This window comes from Pipistrellus hanaki, assembly GCF_964339955.1.
Source record: "Pipistrellus hanaki genome assembly, chromosome: 3".
NCBI lineage: Eukaryota > Metazoa > Chordata > Mammalia > Chiroptera > Vespertilionidae > Pipistrellus > Pipistrellus hanaki.
In genome coordinates this window covers 189,240,292-189,260,618 of record NC_140505.1, presented here as the reverse complement: position 1 = coordinate 189,260,618, position 20,327 = coordinate 189,240,292, and the positions used below count along the sequence as shown (strand labels likewise).

At 65.6% G+C, this 20,327-nt stretch overlaps 2 protein-coding genes across 5 annotated transcripts in view; both read left to right on the top strand.

Moving 5' to 3' along the window:
- The first annotated feature begins 3,101 nt into the window (after window positions 1–3,101).
- On the top strand, window positions 3,102–13,746 carry DENND6B (DENN domain containing 6B). 3 transcript variants are annotated; one of them, XM_084876886.1, is made up of 19 exons: window positions 3,104–3,333; window positions 6,408–6,446; window positions 6,520–6,562; window positions 7,045–7,157; window positions 7,475–7,555; window positions 8,050–8,155; window positions 8,239–8,318; window positions 8,401–8,463; window positions 8,720–8,775; window positions 9,274–9,396; window positions 9,483–9,578; window positions 9,668–9,762; window positions 9,864–9,929; window positions 10,120–10,274; window positions 10,653–10,706; window positions 10,977–11,086; window positions 11,212–11,314; window positions 11,737–11,811; window positions 11,879–13,746. In XM_084876886.1, exons 1-19 carry the CDS (start codon window positions 3,172–3,174, stop codon window positions 11,999–12,001), a joined length of 1,743 nt encoding a protein of 580 aa, XP_084733012.1. In that variant the 5' UTR covers window positions 3,104–3,171; the 3' UTR covers window positions 12,002–13,746. The 3 variants fall into 3 exon arrangements, with proteins under 3 accessions (XP_084733013.1, XP_084733011.1, XP_084733012.1); XM_084876887.1 differs by lacking the exon at window positions 8,050–8,155 and having other exon boundaries at window positions 3,102–3,333; window positions 6,408–6,562; window positions 8,205–8,318; XM_084876885.1 differs by lacking the exon at window positions 10,653–10,706 and having other exon boundaries at window positions 3,102–3,333; window positions 6,408–6,562.
- Window positions 13,747–14,789: 1,043 nt separating this feature from the next.
- The window catches only part of PLXNB2 (plexin B2), a 30,423-nt gene continuing 24,885 nt past the window's right edge, over window positions 14,790–20,327 (top strand). Inside the window, exon 1 of one of the 2 annotated variants that reach the window (XM_084879667.1) lies at window positions 14,790–14,918. The gene's annotated coding sequence lies outside the window, so the exon portion shown is untranslated. The remainder of the gene's footprint in view (window positions 14,919–20,327) is intronic. The other variant, XM_084879668.1, reaches the window with a different exon arrangement.

The following is a 20,327-nucleotide window of genomic DNA, read 5'->3' as shown; positions in this document are numbered from 1 at the left end:
GTTGCAGGCACATCCTCAGTAAGGGGTGTGCAAGAGGCAGCTGATCGATGATTCTCTCTCATCGATGTTTCTAACTCTCTATCCCTCTCTCTTCCTCTCTGTAAACAAAACAAAACAAAAAATCTTTGAAAACATTTGAATACTCATCCCTTTGTAACTGGTAGCAGTTTCCCTGCCTTAGTGATTCATGAAATAAGGGTACCATCACAAGTGCAATGGCAGGCGGTCATTATAAAAGGTAATAATTTTGTGGCTCCCAGTCTTCATTTCTGAGGGTCCCTTGCAGTTAGGTTGGGGCCATGTGACTAGTGTGGGCTCACCGCCTGTAAGCAGAAGTGACAGAGACATCGCCTGTAGCCAAGACAAGGAACAGCGAGAAGGCCTCATCACTCTCTTTGCCACTGCAGTGACCACAGAGGCCCTGAGCCAGGGAAGCAGGGACCCCCAACTCTCCTACTGGCCACTAGATGGGCTGTCCCTGCAGCCTGGCCCGGCTGACCACGGAAAGGGGCAGGGGAAATTCCCGCAGGCACTGCTCAGTGGTTGAGCTTTGACCGAGGAACTAGGAGGTCACAGTTAAATTCCTGGTTAGCGAACACGCCTGGGTTGTGGGCTTGGTCCCAAGTGTGGGGCATGCAGGAGGCAACAGATCAATGATTCTCTCTTGTCATTGATGTTTCTATCTTTCTTCCTTCCTCTTTGAAATCAATAAAAATATCCTATGTGATAAAACCCTAATATGCAAAATGACCTATGAAATGACTGGTGACTATGACGTGCACTGACCACCAGGAGGCAGACGCTCAATGCAAGAGCTGCACCTGAGGGGGAGGTGCCCAGTGGCAGGGAGGCAGTGCTGGCCAGAAGTTGGGGGGGGGGGGGGGGGAGACAGTACTGGCCAATGGACAGTGCCAGGCCCCCAGCCAAGGTGGGTGCCAGCAAGGGTCCCCTGATCACCCCACCCACTGGCCGCCTCACAGATTGGCCCCTACCCCTATATATTGGGAACAGTCTCTTAGATTTAAAAATTAAATCCTGGCAAGGCTACTCTAACACTGAAAAAAACAGGATGATGCAGTGATGACATGCATGGACTCTGGCTTACACAATTTGTGGTCAGCCCTGATTCTGATACTTTTAACTGTGTGGTAAAGCCAATTACTTAACTTCTCTCTGCTTCAGTTTTTTCACCCATAAGATGGGAAAATGGCACTACTGCCTCAGAAGGATCATGTTATGTACTACTTTTCATAATCAGGGCAAAAAAATGTAGCTGCCCACACAACAGCAGATGCCTTTCACCTGTATGCTAAGTGCAAGAAGGGAGGAGGGAGGGAGGTAGAGAGAAACTTCGACTAACTGCCTCCCAATGGTCATTGGTGCATGCAGAGTCCCGGATTGAGAGAGGGATGTCCAGCAGTTGGACATCCCCCAGGGCACAGGTCAGGCTGAAGGACCCCTGCCTCCGCACCCCTGCACAAGTTTCATGCACTGGGCCTCTAGTATGTGTGTGTATGCGTGTGTGTGTATGTGTGTATATATATATATGGCTAATATGCTAAGTGTCCGATCATCCGGGTAATGACATCACATAGCAATGCCCGGCTTCCTCTCCCTAGCAACCAGCCTCCTTGGAGTTTCTTCAGCCCAGGAATACAACTTGCTTTATAGCCAGGTGCAAACATTTTACACTGTAACCAAATGTCTGTGAAGCGTTTCCCTATGCCTCATCTCATTTGATCCTCACAGAAGTCCTGGAGTAGGTAAATGGGAAACTCAGTGGAATCCTATTTTCTTTTCATTAGCGGAAAATGGAGATTTAGACAGTTTAGTAACTTGACCCGACTGAAAAGAAGTAAGAAATGGTAGATCTTGAAAATGACTTCAGGTTTCCTAACTGCGTAGAATATAGTCAAACACTGAACACTGCTGCAGTTAAATATTTTACCCTTTGTTCTCCCTGCATGACCTACAATAATCTGCTTTTTGTTCATATTTACTGATGTGTTGCTGACACCTACCTGAAAGAGAAATTAGGGTGCTTCATTGGGCTGGAAAAAGTTTGGCTAAATCAGAAAGCAGGTCTAATTAAGCAAATTGATTCTATATTTAGAAAAGGCTAAGTTGGCTCGTACATGCCTGATACACTCGCACCAATTACAGGCAGTATGTTTCCATTTGTCGTTGTGGATCGTGAATTTGGTTGTCACTTCCCTTATAAAGAAAAGGCAAATAGCGATATTAAAATAGTTCTTCTAGCCGGAACCGGTTTGTCTCAGTGGATAGAGTGTCGGCCTGCAACTGGAGTCCCAGGTTCGATTCCAGTCAAGGGCATGTGCCCTAGTTGCGGGCACACCCCCCGTGGGGGGTGTGCGGGAGGCGGCTGATGGAAGTTTCTCTCTCATCGATGTTTCTAGCTCTCTATCCCTATCCCTTCCTCTCTGTAAAAAATCAATAAGATATATATTTTAAAATAGTTCTAATTAATTCCCTTTCAATGTACACGAATTAGTGCGCCAGGCCACCAGTATTTTAATAAAAATAAACACCTAAAAACTAAAATATCTGACAAGTTAGTTACTGTCTCAGCTCCAAACTCCTTCCTCGCTCTGCTGTGACACCGGGGGCTTCATAACGCGTCCTGGCTGATTTCGGCGCCTGGGGCTGCGCAGAAACGAGGCGCAGAAACACTGGAGGGCGCGGACCAGGAGGCCAGAACAGGCCGTGGGGCAAAGACGGCCCCGGGCAGGCGCGAACCCGGGCCGGGGCAGCTCTGCAGGGCCCAGGGGAGCAGATGCGGTGCAGACCCTTACCGCTGGACTCCGTGTCTGGTGGAAAGGGAGCGTTCAGCCGAGGCCCCAGCGCGCATACGAACCGTCTTCCCGGGTCCCACACAAACCCGCCGGAAGTCCCGCCTCAGCGTCCCGGGCCGCCCTAGCCCGGGAGGGCCCATCTCGCTGGTGGGCTCAGCGCCTTTCTGTTGCATTGCGCTCCTCCGGCCTCCAGGAGGCAGCGAGACCACGGAAAGGCCTCTCTGGCCCACGACCGCCGCTCGACTGCTTCGCGGCGCGCTCCCGACCTGCACCGCGGCCGCCGCCTCCAGGCAGTTACCCGGCAACGCCTGCCGGCCGTTTCCCCAGCAACGCGCTGCCGGCCTCCGCAGTCTCCGGGATGGATGCGCAGCCCGGCGCCTTGCCCCGCGGGCCTCGCGGCCGGCTCGGCGCGCCGCCCTTGGGGGCGCGGGCTCCGGCGACGCCCTGGGCGCGCTTCTCGGCCTGGCTGGAGTGCGTGTGCGTGGTCACCTTCGACCTGGAGCTGGGACAGGCGCTGGAGGTGAGCGCGGGGCGGAGGGCGGTGGTCGCGCGGCCGCGAGCCCTCTGCGCGTGGGGTGCCGTCGGGCAGACACCCGCCGGCCTGTCCCACCGAGACTCTGTGCTGTCACTTCCTGGAAGAGGCGCGCTCAAGCCGAGGAACGAGAGGCAGACTCCCCCCTGGGATGGAGGAGAGAGGGGCGGGCCCTGCGCTGTGGATAACCCAAGCGATGCCCTTGACTTTTCCTCAAGAAAAACCAGCCTTGTTTCCTCCTTCCCCGTGGTGGCTGCGGCACCTTCTCCCCTCCTTTGCTCCAGCCAGAATCCCAGGGTCACCCCGGCCTCCGCCCATCCCCGCCTCCCCCCTCCCCCCCCCCCCCCAACACACACATCCCATGGGCAGCAGAGGCTGACACTTCCACTGGCAACAAGCATCTCAGATCATCTTACACCCCACCCCGCTGCGGTGACCCCCTCCTTTGCGGCTATTCTGCTTACACCCTCCCGCACCACTTCGTTCACTTAGAATCAGATCCAGACCCTGTGGGTCCTATTCCAGCCTGCTGCACCTCGCTGGGCCTGGGGCACCTCTCCCCGCGCCCTCCCCCCCCCCCCCCCCCCAACAGCTTCTCCTCCTCTGGGTGTCTGGTGTAGGTGGAAATGTGGTAGAGGCCTTCCGAAGGGCTGTCAGGATGGTCCCCACACCCTGCAGGCCAGAAAGCTGGCCGGTACAAGGGAGGCTGGAACAGACCTCACCACACCCTCCGGGACCTCATGGGAGGGGAAGGGCAGGGCAGCTGGCCAGGAGGAGGCTGGCTGCACACCCATGCTGGAAAGCCGATGGGGATGAGGGATGTTTTGATTTGAGGCCTTGCTGAACCCCGCAAGGCCGTGGGAAACCAGGGTCTTTGACACAGAAAGGGCTGACGCTCAGTGAGGGCCCTTGGGCCCTGGCACGGTGCCCAGCTCTGTACAAACCCCGTGCACCAGACCATCCCCACCAGGCGTGCAGTGTTGTGTCAGCGCAGCTCTTGGAGGGGCCCAAGCATTGAGCAAGTCACCTCACCGCAGAATGTGGGCTCTGTGGTGAGGTGATTTGCCCAACATCACAGAGCCCACGTTCTTACCGTTGACCAAATTGTTCCCCATAAAATCACAAGAGAAGTCCTGGCTGAGTAGCTCAGTTGGTTAGAGTGCTGTCTGGATACACCAAGGTTACAGGTTCAATTGTGTGGGAGGCAACCTATAGATGTTTCTTTAAAACACACACACACACACACACATTTTATTGATTTTTCTTTTTACAGAGAGGAAGGGAAGGGATAGAAAACTAGAAACACTGATGAGAGGAAAACATTGATCAGCTGCCTCCTGCACACCCCCTGTTGGGGATGTGCCCACAACCAAGGTACATGCACTTGACCGGAATTGAACCTGGGAACCCTTAAACCAGCAGTCGGACATCTCTCTCTCTCACAATCCTAGACCCCTGGCTCCTAATTGCTCACCTGTGGCCTGGTCACCCCTTACTCCCCCCCCCTCCCCCCCCCCGCTGGCCTAGTCATCCACACAGTCTGCTTGTTCAGTCGTTTGGTCATCCCTCACTAACCCCCCTGCCAACCTGGTCATAGGCAGCTATCTTGTGAGGGTGTGGGGGTCAATTTGAATATTAACTCTTTATTATATAGGATTTTTAAATTGATTTCAGAGAGGAAGGGAGAGGGAGAGAGAGATTGAAACATCAGTGATGAGAGAATCATTGATCAGCTGCCTCCTGCACACCCCACACTGGGGATCGAGTTTGTAACCTGGGCATGTGAGTGCCCTGACCAGGAATCAAACTGTGACCTCCTGGTTCATAGGTCGATGCTCAACCACTGAGCCACACCAGCTGGGCTCACATCAATGTTTCTTTATCTCTCTCTCCCTCTCCCTTTCTCTCTCTCTAAAATCAGTAAAAGCATCTCCTCAGGTAAGGGTTAAAATAATAATAAAATACAAGAGCAGGCCCTGGCCAGTTAGCTCATTGGGTCATCTGGATACACCAAGGTTACAGGTTCCATCCTGGCCAGGGCACGTGCCAGAATCAGCCAATGAATGTATACAAATGCAGCAACAAATTGGTGTGTGTTTTTTCTCCTTCTCCCTTCTTATTGCTCTAAAATCAATAAAAAAATTTAAATCACAAGAGAAGTTAAGAGATATTTTGTTTCCTTACGGCATTTTCATGTCTAATTTTCTAGAATGTAACCATTTAGAAAGTGACCATTTAGAATGCAACCATTCTAAACAGCTCTGTGTGCTTGGGTTTCTGAGCAGCTGACGAGGCTGCACAGTCAGGGAGGGGGTGCTGGGAACCCAGGGTCCCCCGGAATCATCAGGTCAGTGCAGAGACCCTGCCAGGGGTCCAGTGAACAGTGCTACCACCCCCCCACCCCAGAGTGCAGCCTGTCTCCCAGGTCACTCAGAGCCGGTCATTAGTATCTGGGTTTTCGCTGACCATCCACTCCCAAGGGTGTGTGACTTGTCTAGCTGGGCACACTCACTGGACCCTGGAGCCAGGGCACACTCCTGGAGCTCACACTTGGGCGGGGCACAGGTCAGAAGCTCCCGGACCCCTGACTAGTGGGGGGACAGGGAAGCCACTGTGTCCGGTGACATCTGTGTGGAGAAGACAAGGGGCCTGGTGGCCTGGTCTGAGGGCCTCCTGGGGAAAGGCATAGCCCAAGGCCCGACTGGTGGGATGGGGTCCCGGAAGTGGGAGGCGGGGAAAGCAGGGCCAGCTGGGAGCCACTCCAGGCGGGTGGAGCCATGGGCGGGACCTGAAGCACCTCTGGAAGCAGAGGGGCCAGAGGGCCGGTGCTGGAGTCAGGGAGACCCACCACAGCCTGGGCAAGTGGCCTGGAAGGCCAGGGGTGCAGGCAGGGAGCTGGGGAGCCTGCCAGGCGTGTGCTGGCCAGGTGAGTGAGGAGAGGCCGGAGGGCCTGGTGCTGAGAGGCAGGCGGGTGGGAGCCGAGGAGGCCGTGGGCTCGGAGGGTGGAGAGGAGCACGAGGCAGTGCAGGCCCGCAGCCTCACCGCGTGCTCTGGCCCCGCAGCTGGTGTACCCCAGCGACTCCCGGCTCACGGACAAGGAGGTGGGTCCCGCCCGCTGGGGAGCAGACGGCGCCCAGGAGCGAGCCAGCCCTCACCGGGTTTCCTGTGTTTCAGAAAAGCAGCATCTGCTACCTGTCCTTTCCCGACTCCCACTCAGGTAGGCAACTCCGACAGCCTCCCGCTTTGAGCTGGGGCGAGAGGAAGAGGAAGAGGGAGGGGAGGGGAGGTCACGGGGAGCCCTGGGGCCGGGGCCGAGCCCAGCACAGCCTAGAAGCGCTCTGTGGAGACGCCCAGCCCACGATGCAGCAGAGGCAGCAGGTTCCCGTATTCGTGCAGGAAGAGGGCCCAGCGGGGTCTGGTCTCCTGCACCCACCAGGAGCTGCTCTGCTCCTCCCCTGCTCCCCGGGCTGGCCACACGGCCTCTCCCGAATGCCCCGTGCTCCTGCTGCCCCTGTGTCTGGGTCCGGACTGGACTCTGACATTCGGTGAGGAGTTAGGACCCAGCAGCAGGGCTTTCTCTCTGGGGCCTCCGTAGTTCAGCAGCATTCACTCACATGGCCTCCCGTCCCCGCTGTCCCCACCCCCACGTGGTGGCGGGAGGGTCTCCGGCCCGGACACGGAGAGGGCTGCCCCCCCCAGGCTGCCTCGGGGACACGCAGTTCAGCTTCCGAATCCGTCAGTGTGGAGGGCGGAGGAGCCCCCGGCCCGCCGAGGACAGGCACTACGACAGCGAGGCCCCCGTGTCACTGCAGGTGAGGGGCCGCCTCCCCGGCCGCCGCGTCCCACGGCCCGGCTCAGGCTGGCCGGCAGCCCTCCCAGGCGAGGCCTGAGGGGCAGGAGGGCGCTGGCCAGCCCCGGCCCCCACGGAGCTCTCCCTGCGCACACGCGAGCAGCAGGTGTGGCTGGTGGGCAGCGGCCTGGCTGCTCCTCGGGTCTGCACAGATGCTCTCTGGAGGAGCTGCCCCCTTCTGAGTGGAGGGCGTGCAGACCTGCCCCAGGACCAGGGAGAGAGCGGTCTGGGTCTGGGTGGGCAGGAGCCGTGGCGCCACCTGGTGACTGCTCCTTCCAGAGGGAGTCCGCACACTACTTCGGCTACGTGTACTTCAGGCAGGTGAAGGACAGCTCCGTGAAGAGGGGCTACTTCCAGAAGGTGAGCCCCGAGGCCCCTCTGAGTGGCACCACTGAGAGACAGGGCCGCGGCCCTGGGAGGGGCTGAGGGCAGGGGTACCCGGGCAGCAGGCAGGGGGTGAGGGTGCCGCCCACTCCACCCTTGCCGCAGCCCCTCCCTCACCCAGCACAGCACCTGGGCTCCAGACACCCTGCTTCTCACTCAGGATCAGGATTTGAACTTCAGCCTTGAGCTCAGACGCCCAGAGAAGCCTCGGCCACATGCATTTCCTCTGAAGGCCCAGGGTCCAGCCCACCCGCGTGTCCTGGGGGTTCCCCTTCCTGTCTAGGGGAGGCTCTGGTTTCCCAGTATGGCCTGGGGCCCGGGTTGGCCATCCTGGGACAGTGTCCGTGGAGCTGGTGGAGGCACGGCCCTGGGTGACTCGGGATGAGCCAGGCCAGGGCCCTGCAGCCCCCCGCCGGCTGGCGGCCTCTCCCCGCCGGCTGGGTGACGTCCCCCGGCCTGTGGGCCCGCAGTCTCTGGTGCTGGTGTCCCGCCTGCCCTTCATCCGGCTGTTCCAGGCGCTGCTGAGCCTGATCGCCCCCGAGTACTTTGACAAGCTGGCGCCCTGCCTGGAAGCAGGTGAGTGGTCAGCCAGAGCCTCATCGTCCAGCTGGGGCCGCTCCCACAGGGCAGGCTCCTGAACCTGGCCCCCTGGAATACAGTGTGCAGTGAGATTGACCAGTGGCCGGCCCCGGTGCCCGGGCAGACCCTGAACCTGCCAGTCGTGGGCGTCGTCCTGCAGGTGAGGGTGGCCGGCCGGGCGGGAAGGTGCCCCGGGCATGGAGGTGCCACTCCTGGCTGGCAGCTGCTGCCTCCACCCCCAGGTACACATCCCATCCAGAGTGGACAAGCCTGAATCCAGTCCGCTGCAGCAGAGTGGCCAAGAGGTGGGCCCCTCCTGGGCTAGTGGCACTGCACCTGCCTGGGCCCCCCAACTCCCGCCGGGAGCCCTGTGGGATGGCCAGACACCAGGCAGAGCCAGAGGGTGCGGGCTGGGTGCCCCCCCGCCCCCGTGCTTTGGGGGGTAGGGTGGGAGGTGTGTGGGCAGGGGCCACGGTCCCCAGGGCTCTCCTGGGTGGGGTGCTGCTTGGGGCTCAATGGCGGTTGTCACCCTCTACCTGATACCACCCACCCCTCCCTCAGAACCTGCTGCCGGCCCCGCTGGCGCTCTCCAGTGTCCACGAGCTGGACCTGTGCAGGTGAGCCCTTCGGCCGCTGCTTGCTGCTCAGACCGTGAGGGAGCCCTCAGGCCGGGCGTGGGCAGGCGGGACCGCGGGGCTCTGCCCAGGGACGGACCTCGCCGGTCTGTGAGGGAGAGGACCGGTGCTGTCTGCACCAAGGCCAGGCGCAGGGCAGGAGTTCCAGCGGCCAGGCACTGGAGGGAGGGAGGGCGGGCGGGCTCCTGGGTGGGGCGGTCGCTGTGTGCCCCTCTCCCTGAGGCACTGAGGGAGGGGTCCTGCCCGGCTGGGCCTGCAGGACCAGGCTGCTGGCTCTGCATGGGGTGCAGGTTCGGGCCCACGTGGGAGGCTGTCAGCATCCATGGGTCCTGCACTCCCTCAGGGTCTCCAAACCATCTCCCCACCCACCGGGCGGGCTCACCAGGGGAGAGAGAGGAGGGGAGGGGCGGAAAGGGCCCCTACCTGGGGGAGCCCTGCCTTTGCCCAGCGTCCCCCGGGGGTCCCCCCCGCCCCGCCCAGGTGCTTGCAGCCTGTGCTGAGCCACGTGCAGACGCTGTGGGAGCTCATGCTCCTCGGGGAGCCCCTGGTGGTGCTGGCGCCCTCGCCCGCCGTGTCCTCGGAGATGGTGCTGGCCTTGACCAGGTAGGCCAGTGCGCTGGGAGGCGTGGAGTCGGGGCACGGCCTGCCCAGCTGTGCTCACGGGCCTGCTGTGCCCCCCTCCCCCGAAGCTGCCTGCAGCCCCTCAAGTTCTGCTGCGACTATCGCCCCTACTTCACCATCCACGACAGCGAGTTCAAGGAGTTCACCACCCGCACGCAGGCCCCGTAAGCGCCCCCTCTGTCCACTCTCCCCCTCCTGCCCCCTCCCAAGCCTGCCGCTGCTTCCTCCCTCCCTCTCGCCCTCCTCTCTCTAGACCGAACGTGGTCCTGGGGGTCACAAACCCTTTCTTCATCAAAACGCTCCAGCACTGGCCCCACATCCTCCGCGTCGGGGAGCCCAGGATGGCAGGTGGGTGAGGCTGCCTGGCCTGTGGGGCCTGGGGAGGCCCGCCCCGAGGGCCTGGGTCTGAGCCTGGCCCCCGAGCGGCCCTCAGCGGTCTCTCCTCGCAGGCGGCCTTCCCAAGCAGGTCAAGCTGAAGAAGCCCTCGAGGCTGAAGACCCTCGACACCAAACCAGGTGTGTGCCCCGGACGGGCCCTTCGTGTCCCCCAGGACCCAGGGTGGGCTCTGCGTCCTGGGGGCGGGGGGGCAGGGGCCACAGTGCAGGCATCCCTGAAGGGGCAGCGGTGGGGGGAGGGTGCCTGGGACAGGACCCGCCTGCCTCCCCAGGCCTCTACACCTGCTACACGGCGCCCCTGCCTCCCCAGGCCTCTACACCTCCTACACCGCGCACCTGCGCCGGGACAAGGCGCTGCTCCGGCGGCTGCTGCGGGGGCTGCAGAAGAAGCGGCCTGCGGGCGTGCTGACCGCGCTGCTGCGGCGGCACCTCCTGGAGCTCACACAGAGCTTCATCATCCCCCTGGTGAGGCCGGGCGGGCGGGCGGGCGGGACCCCGAGGCCCAGGCTGAGGCCCGGGGTAGGCAGGTGGGGTGGGGACCCCAAAACCCAGGCTGAGGCCCGGGACAGGGACCCCCGAAACCCAGGCCGAGGCCCAGGGCAGGGACCCTGATACCCCAGGCTGAGGCCTGGGGCGGGCTGGCGGGCGGGGACCCTAAGACCCAGGCGGGCTGGGTGGGGACCCCGAGATCCAGGCTGAGGCCCCTGGCAGGGACCCTGATACCCTAGGCAGAGGCCCAGGGCAGGTGGGCGGGTGGAAGGGGGGCCGGAGACCCAGGCTGAGGCCCGGGGCCGGGGTGGGGACCCCGAGACTCAGGCTGAGGCGCAGGTCACTCTCCCATAGGAGCACTACATGGCCAGCCTCATGCCCCTGCGGAAGAGCATCACACCCTGGAAGGTGGGGTTCGGGTCCGGGTGGCAGTCTGGGCGAGGCTGGGAGGAGTTCCTTCCTGATTCGGGGGGGAGGGGTCTGGGGACAGAGGCCGGAGGAGGTCATGGTGCTGGAGTCCCCAGGCTCCGGGCCGTCCCCACACCTACCACTGCCCCTACAGGATGGAGCACTGGGGCCCCAGAGGGGTCTGTCCCAGCAGGAGGGCGTCAGGCGTTGTCCCCAGGAGGGTCCCGTTTCCCCCCTCCCCGCACCAGGGCTCACCTGGCCCTGTCTCAGACCCCTCCCCAGGTCCGTCCCTTCCACCAGGAGGACTTCCTGTGCAGCCTGGAGCAGGCGGGGCCCCAGCTCACCTGCATCCTCAAGGGCGACTGGCTGGGTCTCTACAGGTGGGTGACGCCTGCAGGGCCCAGGCTCCTGCTGCTGGTGGTACAGGGTGCCCATGCCCAGCCCGTGACCCTGTGACCCCGTGACCCCGTGACGGGTCAGACCACAGCCGCTGCCTCTCCCACAGGCGGTTCTTCAAGTCCCCCCACTTCGACGGCTGGTACCGGCAGCGGCGCAAGGAGATGGCCCGTCAGCTGGAGGCCTTGCACCTGGAGGCCATTTGTGAGGCGGTGAGGGGGGCTGGGGAGGGCTGGGGGTGCTGAGGGGGCTGGAGGGGCTGGGGGGGGGCTGGGGGCCCTGGGGACCCTGGGGTGGGGGGGTGGGGGTGCTGGGGGGACTGGAGGAGCTGGGGGCCCTGGGGCGAGGGGGTGGGGGGCACTGGGGAGGCTGGGGGCCCTGAGGCGGGGGGGCTGGGGGTGCTGGGGGGACTGGAGGAGCTGGGGGCCCTGGGGCGGGGGGGCTGGGGGTGCTGGGGGGACTGGAGGAGCTGGGGGCCCTGGGGCGGGGGGGGCTGGGGGTGCTGGGGGGACTGGAGGAGCTGGGGGCCCTGGGGCGGGGGGGTGGGGGGCACTGGGGAGGCTGGGGGCCCTGAGGCGGAGGGGCTGGGTTGGGGAGGGCTGTGGTGATGGGTGGCCCCACCTTTTCATGGCAGAACATCGAGACCTGGATGAAGGGCAAGTCCGAGGTGGAGGTCGTGGACCTGGTCCTGAAGCTCCAGGAGAAGCTGGTGAGAAGCCTGCCCGCTCGGGCCCGGGGCCCCAGGCCGCTCCCCCTGACCAGTGCTGCCCCCGCAGGTGCAGGCACAGGGCCACCGGCTCCCAGTGACGGAGGAGACGCTGCAGCAGGCCCAGCGGTACATCGAGACGGCCATCGGCTCCCTGCCCCAGGGCCTGCAGGCCGCCCTGTGCCCTCCCTAGGACAGGCCGGGGTGTGGTCGGGCTTCGTGCCGGGGGCCGGTCTGGCTGAGCTTCCTTCTCTCCAGCGAGGGCGCCCAGCCAAGCGTGAGCTCTGACCAGGCTCCTGCTGCCCCCCAGTCCTGGCCCTGCCCAGCGCCTCCGTCCCAGCAGTAAAGGGCATTTGGAGCCGCGGCCCAGGCCCTGCCTGTTGACGATCATGGATCATGTGTTGGCTGGAGCCTCCCCTCCCCCGCGCCCCACCTGCCCTCCGCGGGGCTGCCGCTGGGGGCGGGGCTGCCGCTGGGAGGCGGGGCTGCCGCTGGGGGCGGGGCTGCCGCTGGGGGGCGGGGCTGCCGCTGGGGGGCGGGGCTGCCGCTGGGGGGCGGGGCTGGCTGCGAGCCCTTGCTGCTTTGGGCCTGGGGCCATCCCCCCCGCCAGGCACCCATCTGCCAGTCCTGGAAGGCCCCATGCAAGGCCCATGCGCTGCATTTGATGTGTCCTTCAGCCCCACCGGGCTGCCCAGCCCAGAACAGGAAAAGGCAGCTGACAGCAGGCCCCTCTCCTCACAGGGCCCACCCACCCACCCACCCACCCACTTGCTAGGCCTGGGGGCACCTCACCAACTGTCCTTGGCTTGGGAGGGATGAGAAGTTTGGCCTCGTGATTGCTGGTTTCTTGAGAGGCCACTAGGGGGCAGTGTGGGACCCAGCCATGGGCTCCCCACCCTCCAGGAATTGTCCCAGGTTTTGTCCCTGGAGCACCCCTTCCCCCCCCCTCCCCCCCCCAGTGGCTACAGCTGACAGGCACTGGAGTTACCCCGGGTCCATCTACCCTGTGTGCAGTCTGAGCGGCTTACCTGCCCCGCCCCCTGCCCCAGTCCCAGCCTCCACAGCCACAGCCGCTGGGGTACCAGCTCCTAGAGGTACCCCAGCCAGGCCCAGTGAGAGCAGGGTCAGCTGGGGGAAGGGCCAGAGCGGTGGGCCTGTGGTGAGTCTCCCCCTCTGACCCCTCACCCGGGGGGCTCTGCCAGCCGCATGGGGCTCAGCACCTCCTCCAGGAGGTCCTGGCGGTGAGCGATCCTGGCAGTGAGTGGCCCTGGCAGTGAGCAGCTGCAGCCGGCGGGGTTCCTGTCCCTCCTGAAGCCCCTCTCAGTCCTGCCCCTGGAGGGCGGAAATCCCCTCCAGGCAGATGGCAGCATGCTGGTCTGAGCATCTGTCAGCCTCTGGCCCAGACCGAAGCCTGGGACACGCTCACTATCCTGGGTCTCAGCGCTGAGCCGGAACTAGCAGAGGCAGTGCCTGCCTTTGAGCGGAACACGCTGGAGGCCCTCACGTGAGAAAGGTTCCACATTGACCCCAGATGCCACTCAGCGCCTGCCCTCTTCCCAGCTAATGCCAACTTCTACCCTAGCCCTACTTCCGCCGGCTGGAGACAGTGCCAGCCTGGGCCTCACTGTAACCCAGCGGGGGCTGCAGGCCAGGGAGGAAGGGGAAGATGGGTCAGAAGAAGCAGAACCCTCCCTGCCCCACCCCCTGCAGGAGAGCCGGAGGGCAGAAAGCCCAGTGTCCTGTCCGGAGCTGTGGTGGCCACTGCGCCCGCCCGCCGGGGCTGGGAGGCCTGTGCAGGGCCTGGGGGCGGGCGGACCTACCGGGGCTGCTCCCGGCAGGAAGGAGTGCACCCAAGCTTCCTGCCTCTATTTAAAGACTCCTTTAGTCTGGCATAGTGGCCTTCCCACATTTTTGGGATTAAAATGTCCTGTGACCACACTGCTCGTGTTTTAACTTCCTTTTTTTAAGATAAAAAGTTGGCATCTGTCGGACACGGTGATGTGGGGTTTCCTGCGGGGGGAGTGGCATGGTATGGATGTGGTTGGCTGAAGGGGGTGGGAGGGCAGCGAGTGCTGAAAGGAGGGACACCCTCCTATACTCTGGGGGGCAGGTCCAAGGGTGGGGAGCACCCAGAGAGGAGGTGCCTGAGGGGGCAGACTGTCTGCAGGAGGGGACACGTCGGGGTGGGGGGGGCACCCCAGGGTGAGGGTGCGGGTTAGGGCTTGGGGAACGGCGCTAACCATCCCTGGGCCCCGACAGCGGCCCCATGCCTGTCCGCAGCGCCCCATGCCTGTCGGGGCTGGGCGAGAGGCTGCCGCAGGCACAGCAGGGCCGGGCGCCTCCCTGCAGAGCTGGGGTGGGGGGTGGGAGGCTCTGCACTGCAGGGCCAGCCGGGGTCCCTGTGAGGCCCCAGGGCCAGGTGCAGGCTTGGAGCGGGCAGCTGGGGGTCCGGTCCCAGACCCCAGGGCCCGGTGTGGGCAGCTGGGGCCACAGGTAGTTTTCGAGGAGACTCCCAGGCGCCTTTCCCCCAGGAAGTGGGTGCTGAGGTCCCTAGGAGCCGGGTCAGGCCCTGAGCCTCCGCCCCCCGGGGTAAGGCTCCCGGAGGGGGGGGCGAGGATGATCCTGGGGCTTCGCTCCTGTGACCCGGACACTCCTTGTCTGAACCTGGGCCAGAACCGGGCTGAACCTGCCCGGCGCCCCATGCACACTGGGGTCGGGATGCGCGGGGGCGCAGGGGGCCCCTCCCTCCCCTCGCTGACTTCCCTCCCCTCGCTGACTTCCCTCCCTCCTCCTCCCTCCCCTCCCCTCTCCTCTTCCCCCTCCCCTCCCCCTCCCCGCCTCCCTCCCTGCCCCTCCCCTCCCCCTCCTGCCCTACCTTCTCTCCCTCCCCTCTCCTCCTCCCCCTCCCCTCCTCCCCCTCCCCTCCTACCTCCCCTCCCCTCCCCGCCCCTCCCCTCCCCGCCTTCCCCTCCCCGGGGGCGGGGCCGCTGCTCCCGCGCTCCGGCCCCTCCTCGGCCACACAAAGGCCGGTCTCCATGGCAGCCGCGCGGGCCCGGGAGCAGCGCCGAACGCGGCCCGGGCGCCATCGAGTGCGGGCGGCGGACGAGCAGGTACGGAACGGGGTGCAGGCCGCGGGGGAGCGGGGCGGGGGCCCGAGCGCTGAGCCCGCCCGGCTGCTCCGCGCGGGGCCGGCAGCGCCGCTCCGCGGAGGCGCCCATCGGGCTGGACCGGGCCCGGGGCTCCCGGCGGCCGGGAGGCGGCGGCCGGCCGGGTCCCGCTCAGCCCGGCGCCCCGCGGGGCGCAGCGCCCCCTCCGGCCGCCGCGTCTCCCCGGCGCCCCGCTCCGGGTCCGGGTCCGGGTCCGAGCCTCCCTCCCGGGCCCGGGCACAGGCCGCCCCCGCGCCCAGCCTTGTTTCGGGGTGCACGCCCGGCTTCTCCCCGGGGCGAGGCCTCCCGGGGCCCCGGGAGGAGGACTCGGGCCGGGCCGGGCCGGGCCGGGCCGGGCTGGAAGGGGTGCAGGTTCCGAGTTGGGGCCGGCGGCCTGCGCTGCTGCGGGGGGACAGCTCCTGGCGAGGCTGTTGGTGAGGGGCCGGGCGAACACCCCGGGCCCAGGAAGTCTCAGAACCGGGGTCCGGCGCCCCCACTCGGCCCTGCGCCTCTGCGCCTCCTGTGGGGAGCCCCCTCCCCCAGCCCAGACCCCAGAGCCCCTCCACGCTCCCGGTCTGGGCTCCTCTTCCCAGCAGCGCGGAGCGGACAGCAGCTCCGTCTGCGCCACCGTGGCCTGGGTGCGGGTCAGGACCCGGGGAGGCTGGGCCTCCAAGCGGGCGGAATGTTCCAGAGCGGGGGGCTCTCCAGGGAGCTCCCCTTTCACGTCTAACTTCAGCTCTGCTCCCGCCCCCGCCCATCCCAGGGAGGAGAGTGGGAGAGCGGGGCGAGGGAGCCCGGAGGTGGGGCTTTCGGCCCCCCCACACCCAGATGCCACCCTGGGTGGAGGGCAGAGCGCCGCGGGCCTGCGGGGGGACGGGCCCGAGGGGCTGGGCTGCTCTGCCCAGGGTCCCAGGAGGGGGGTGCGGCGTCCCAGGCGGCCGCGGGTATTTTTGGGGTGACAGGGCTCAGGAATCCCCAGAGAAGATTGAGCACCAGCAGGTGGGCTCCGGCCGCCTCCTCCTCCTCCCCTCGCACCCCCTGGGCCCGGCCGGAGCCGCTGAGGGTGGCAGGAAGCCTGAGGTCTGGCCCGGGCTCCTCACCCAGGAGGGGAGGGAAGTTGCCGAGAAAAACAGGGTTTGGAATTCCAGCCCCCCGCCCCCGCCGGCCGCCTGCCAAGAAGGAATATTTTGGATTATCCAGCCGTGTCCAGCCACCCAAGGGGGAGGCCGCAGCCTGGGAGAGGGATCCACTTCCGGGGCTGCGGGTCGCGGCCCCGGGAGGAAGAGCCGGGCTAGTCCGGGCAGCTCCCCTCCCCCTCCCCCAGGCAGCTCCGGCTGCTCCGACCGGTCGTGGGGGGCGGGGTGGGAGGGGATGCGTCACCCTCAGATGGAGAACGCCCAAGGGTGGCCCCAGCAGGCTCACCGAGCCCGCCTTGGGGAGGCCATGGGGCTGGAGGAGCTCCGAGCCCCATCCAGGGGGCCCAGCCCGGCCCAGCCCAGGACCCTCCCTCCCCGAGGCCCTGGGACCACGAACCGCCTGGAGCTGGGCTCGGGGACAGCCTGGGCCGGGTGCTCACACCCTGAGCTTCCCAGAGCAGACCGGGTGCAGGTGTGGGTGTGACTGAGGCGGCCTAGGGTGGGGCATGGGGTCTCCCGGAGGCTGAAGCCGAGGCCACCCACCTGCCCCCTCACTGACCCTCAAGGAGCAGCTGACACACAGCCTCCCTCCAAGCCCCCCCCATGGCCCAGCTCTGGCCCCCATCATGTCCCCCGCCCGCCTGTCCCACAGGTGAGGCCCTGAGGTCGCTGCTGGGTGGTGGGCTGCCTGGGTTCTCGCCGTGTGTGTGTGTGTGTGTGTGTGTGTGTGTCCCCAGAGCCAGGCTCCCAGCAGCTCATGCAGGGACCTCATGGCAGAGGCAGAGCCGGCAGCTGGGAGAGCGCAGGAAGCCAGGGGCCTGGCCCCGGCCCAGCCGAGTGGAGCAGAAGAGATGGGATTGGAAGGCACTGGGGGGGCTGGCAGCCTGGGGAGGCCCATATGGCACTGGCCCCGGCCCCCAGGAGCCGTCCTGGACGGGAGCAGATCCGATCTGGAGGCACCGAGGTGTCTGTTCCCCCCTGGGAGGGGGTGTGTGTGTGTGAGTGTGAGTGACAGGCAGGGGTGCCCTGGTGAGGAGAGGCCGCCCTCTGCCACCAACACAGTCTTCCCGCGAGCAGGAAGTCCCGCCTCAGTTCTTTTTTTTTCTTTTCTTTTAATCCTCACCTGAGGACATTTTTCCCCATGATCTCTAGAGAGTAGAATGGAAGGAGGGGAAACAGATACGGTACATCAACATGAGAGAGAGAGACAGAGACAGAGACAGAGACAGAGACAGAGACATCGATTGGTTGCCTCCTGAATGGGGGCTAGGGATCCTGCAACCAAGGTTTGCCCTGCCCTTGACCGAAATCAGACCCGTGACCCCTCTGTCCGCTGCTGAGCTCTAACCACTGAGCCACGGGCCAGGGCCTGCCTCCGTCCTCCTCGCTGCAGCAGCCCCCTGGTCTCCTGGGCGGGGGACGGGGGTGAGGAGCCGCTTGGACCAGTGCGGGGAAAGCTGGGGGCGGTGAGGGGTGAGGGGCCCCCAGGCCGGCCCGTGGAGAGCGGTCCCCCAGCCTCCGCTCCCTCGGAGGCGGAGGTGGAGGCAGAGGCAGGTTCTGGCCGGGCCGGTTGAGTCACCGGTGCAGGCAGGCGCCGGGCAGAGTCCCTCTCCCCAGGCTCAGGCTGTTTGTGTTCGGGGCGGGGCCTCCTGGTGTTCGTCCGTGGTCGTCTCTAATCCCCGGCTGGCGAACGTGGCACCCGCTTCCCTTTTCTCTCCGTTCTTCCCCTCCGTGGTTTCACATCCCCTGCCCGCTGGGGTTCTGTCTGCCCCGGGGTGGGGGTGGGGGTGGGGGTGGGGGTGGAGGTGGGGGTGAGGCAGGAGCCCAGCCCCGCCCTAGGCTCCCCCTGCAGGCACAGCTGCCCTCCGCCCCCCCCCCCCCCAGGGCTATGGAACTCCCTCTGCCTCACTCGCTCTGCCAGTCACCTGCCAGGCAGCCCGGCCCCAGGCGGCAGCCCCACCTTCCTGGGAGGAACCCAGGCCCGGCTGGACTGGAGCCCGGGTTTCTGTTCCCGCCCCGTGTCGCCTCTCAGCCACCTTCCCACACCGAGATGTGCCCCCACCGCTGCCCCGCAGGTGGCCTCCGCCAGCCTCGTGCCTGGCGTCCTGTGGGCAGAGCCGGGATCGGGGCGGAGCCGGGATCGGGGCGCTGGGTTGGGATCCGGAGGCAGACCCAGCTCCGTGCCCACAGCCGCCTTGACCTCCGAGATGGTGTGACTTCCGAAATCTGGCAGTTCCCCGTCCGGTGCCAGATGGGTCCCGGCCCGGGTGGGGGCAGGGGCCTTGGAGCGGGGAAGGGGAAGAGGAACGGGGCCTTTTGGGTGCACCCTGGGCTCTGGCCCCAGCTCTGCCAACAGCCCTGCCCTGGGCATTGCACTTGGGGGTGTGGACACCAGATTCCTGGGGTGCCCTGCCCCCACCCAGTTCCCGCATGGGCACCGGGCAGAGGGGCAGGGTGGCGATCAGGTCTCTGGGCCCCACCGGGCCCTCAGTAAGAGGGAGGACGAGGAAAGGGCTTCCCGGGAGACCCTGAGGCCACACGGACCACGCAGAGCGTCCCCAGCCGGCCTTGGGCTCTGTCTGGGGCGACCGCGCCGCCCGCTCACCGCCGTGCAGGGCGTGGCCGTGGGTGGGACCGGGGGTCTCGCTGGGGGGCGCTGTTGGCTCCCCTCCGGGCACCCTGCTTGGCTGTCCAGTCGGGCTGTTCTAGAGGCCATAGCAGGAGTGCGCCAGGCGGCACGGGTGGCTGTGGGGAAGGACTGGCTTGGTGCCCGCCCGAGGCTGGTCTGCCCTCGCCTGGGCCTTTGATTGCTGGTGGGGGGGTGCTGGGCAGAGGCCAGGGAGGGGGCTCTGTCTTGGGGGGCAGGGGCCTGTGGCGTGCGTGGTGCAGAGGGTGTGGGACAGCAGAGTGGGGGACCTGGGATGTGGAGGCCCCGCGGTGGAGAAGTGGGTTTGAGGACCAGTTAGAGGTGGGGTGCTGGGCCTTCGTGGGTTCCAGCCCCCAACCCCCACCCCGGGGTGTTTTCAGAATTGGGGGATGCTTTGCAGGAGCACCAGGGCACGAGGTGCCCTCTGCAGGGAAAAGGGGGGGCTCAGCAGGGGAGAACCCATTTTCAGTCCAGCCACCGAGTGGGCAGGGGTGGGGCGGGCTGTGGAGGGGGGCTCCAGCTCGGCCCCCCCTCTCAGCCTGGCAGAGGCCTGGCCAGGGGCCCTGAGGGGCTTGGCCTCCCCAGCCTGGTTCTGGCCCGTGGCCTGGCGTCGGGGGGTGACCTGGGTAGCTCAGGCCCCAGGAGAGGATGTCAGGGTGGGGGAGGGAAGGCGGGAGGCATGCTGTCCCCGGGCCCAGCCCAGCTCCTGGAGGCGGCCTCTGCCCCATCCTGTGTGGCAGCCTCTTGCTCAACTGAGTGACCACCGACTGGGGAGGGGGTGGGCCTGACCCCGGGGAGCTGGGCAGGCAGGCCAGGGGCCATCTGACCCCTTCCCCAGTGACCCCCCCGAGGGCCTCTCACCCTGAGCGGGGCGTTTGCTGCCTGGGATCGCGGGCTCTGCCTTCCTAAAGCCCCGGTGTCTGTCCTGCGGTCGCTGCCCACTGTCCCACCAGCCCGGCCTCGGACCCTGTCAGCACCCCCAGCACCGTGTCCCTCACCAGGCCCCCAGCCCCCCTGGACCGGAGATTGCACTGTTCCCTGGGGTTTTCCCAATGCGGGGCGTGCCCCCCGCCGCTCCAGGACACGGCCCCCCTCCAGGCCAGCCCAGCTCTGCCCCTCCTGGCCCCCCGGGCCTTCTGGGCTGACCCGGCGCTGGGACTGGACAGACCCCTCCCACCCACAGCCTCTCCTGCCCACGTGCCTGCGTCTGGGGTGCCTCCGTGGGCTCCCTGTCCTGGGGATATTCCGGGGGACAGGGCCCCCTTGCCATCACAGACGTGTGTGGCTGCACACGTGTGGTCACGTGGACGTGCGTGGGGGCTGGCACGGTGCCCCCAACTAATTGTGGGGTTTGCCTCTGGCGGAGGGGGCGGGGCCGGGGTGACCGCCGAGGCGCTGACAGACTGACGGGGAGATTATAGGCCTGCTGCTCCTCCCGCTTTCCCCCTCCCCATCAGCCCCGCGCGCGCGCACACACACGCACGCACGCACACACACTCACGGGCTGCGGAGGGGGGCTGGTCTTGGGCCCCTGCAGCCGCCCAGAGCCCGAGGTGGCCCTGGTCCAGCCGGCCGCGGGGGGTGAGCCTG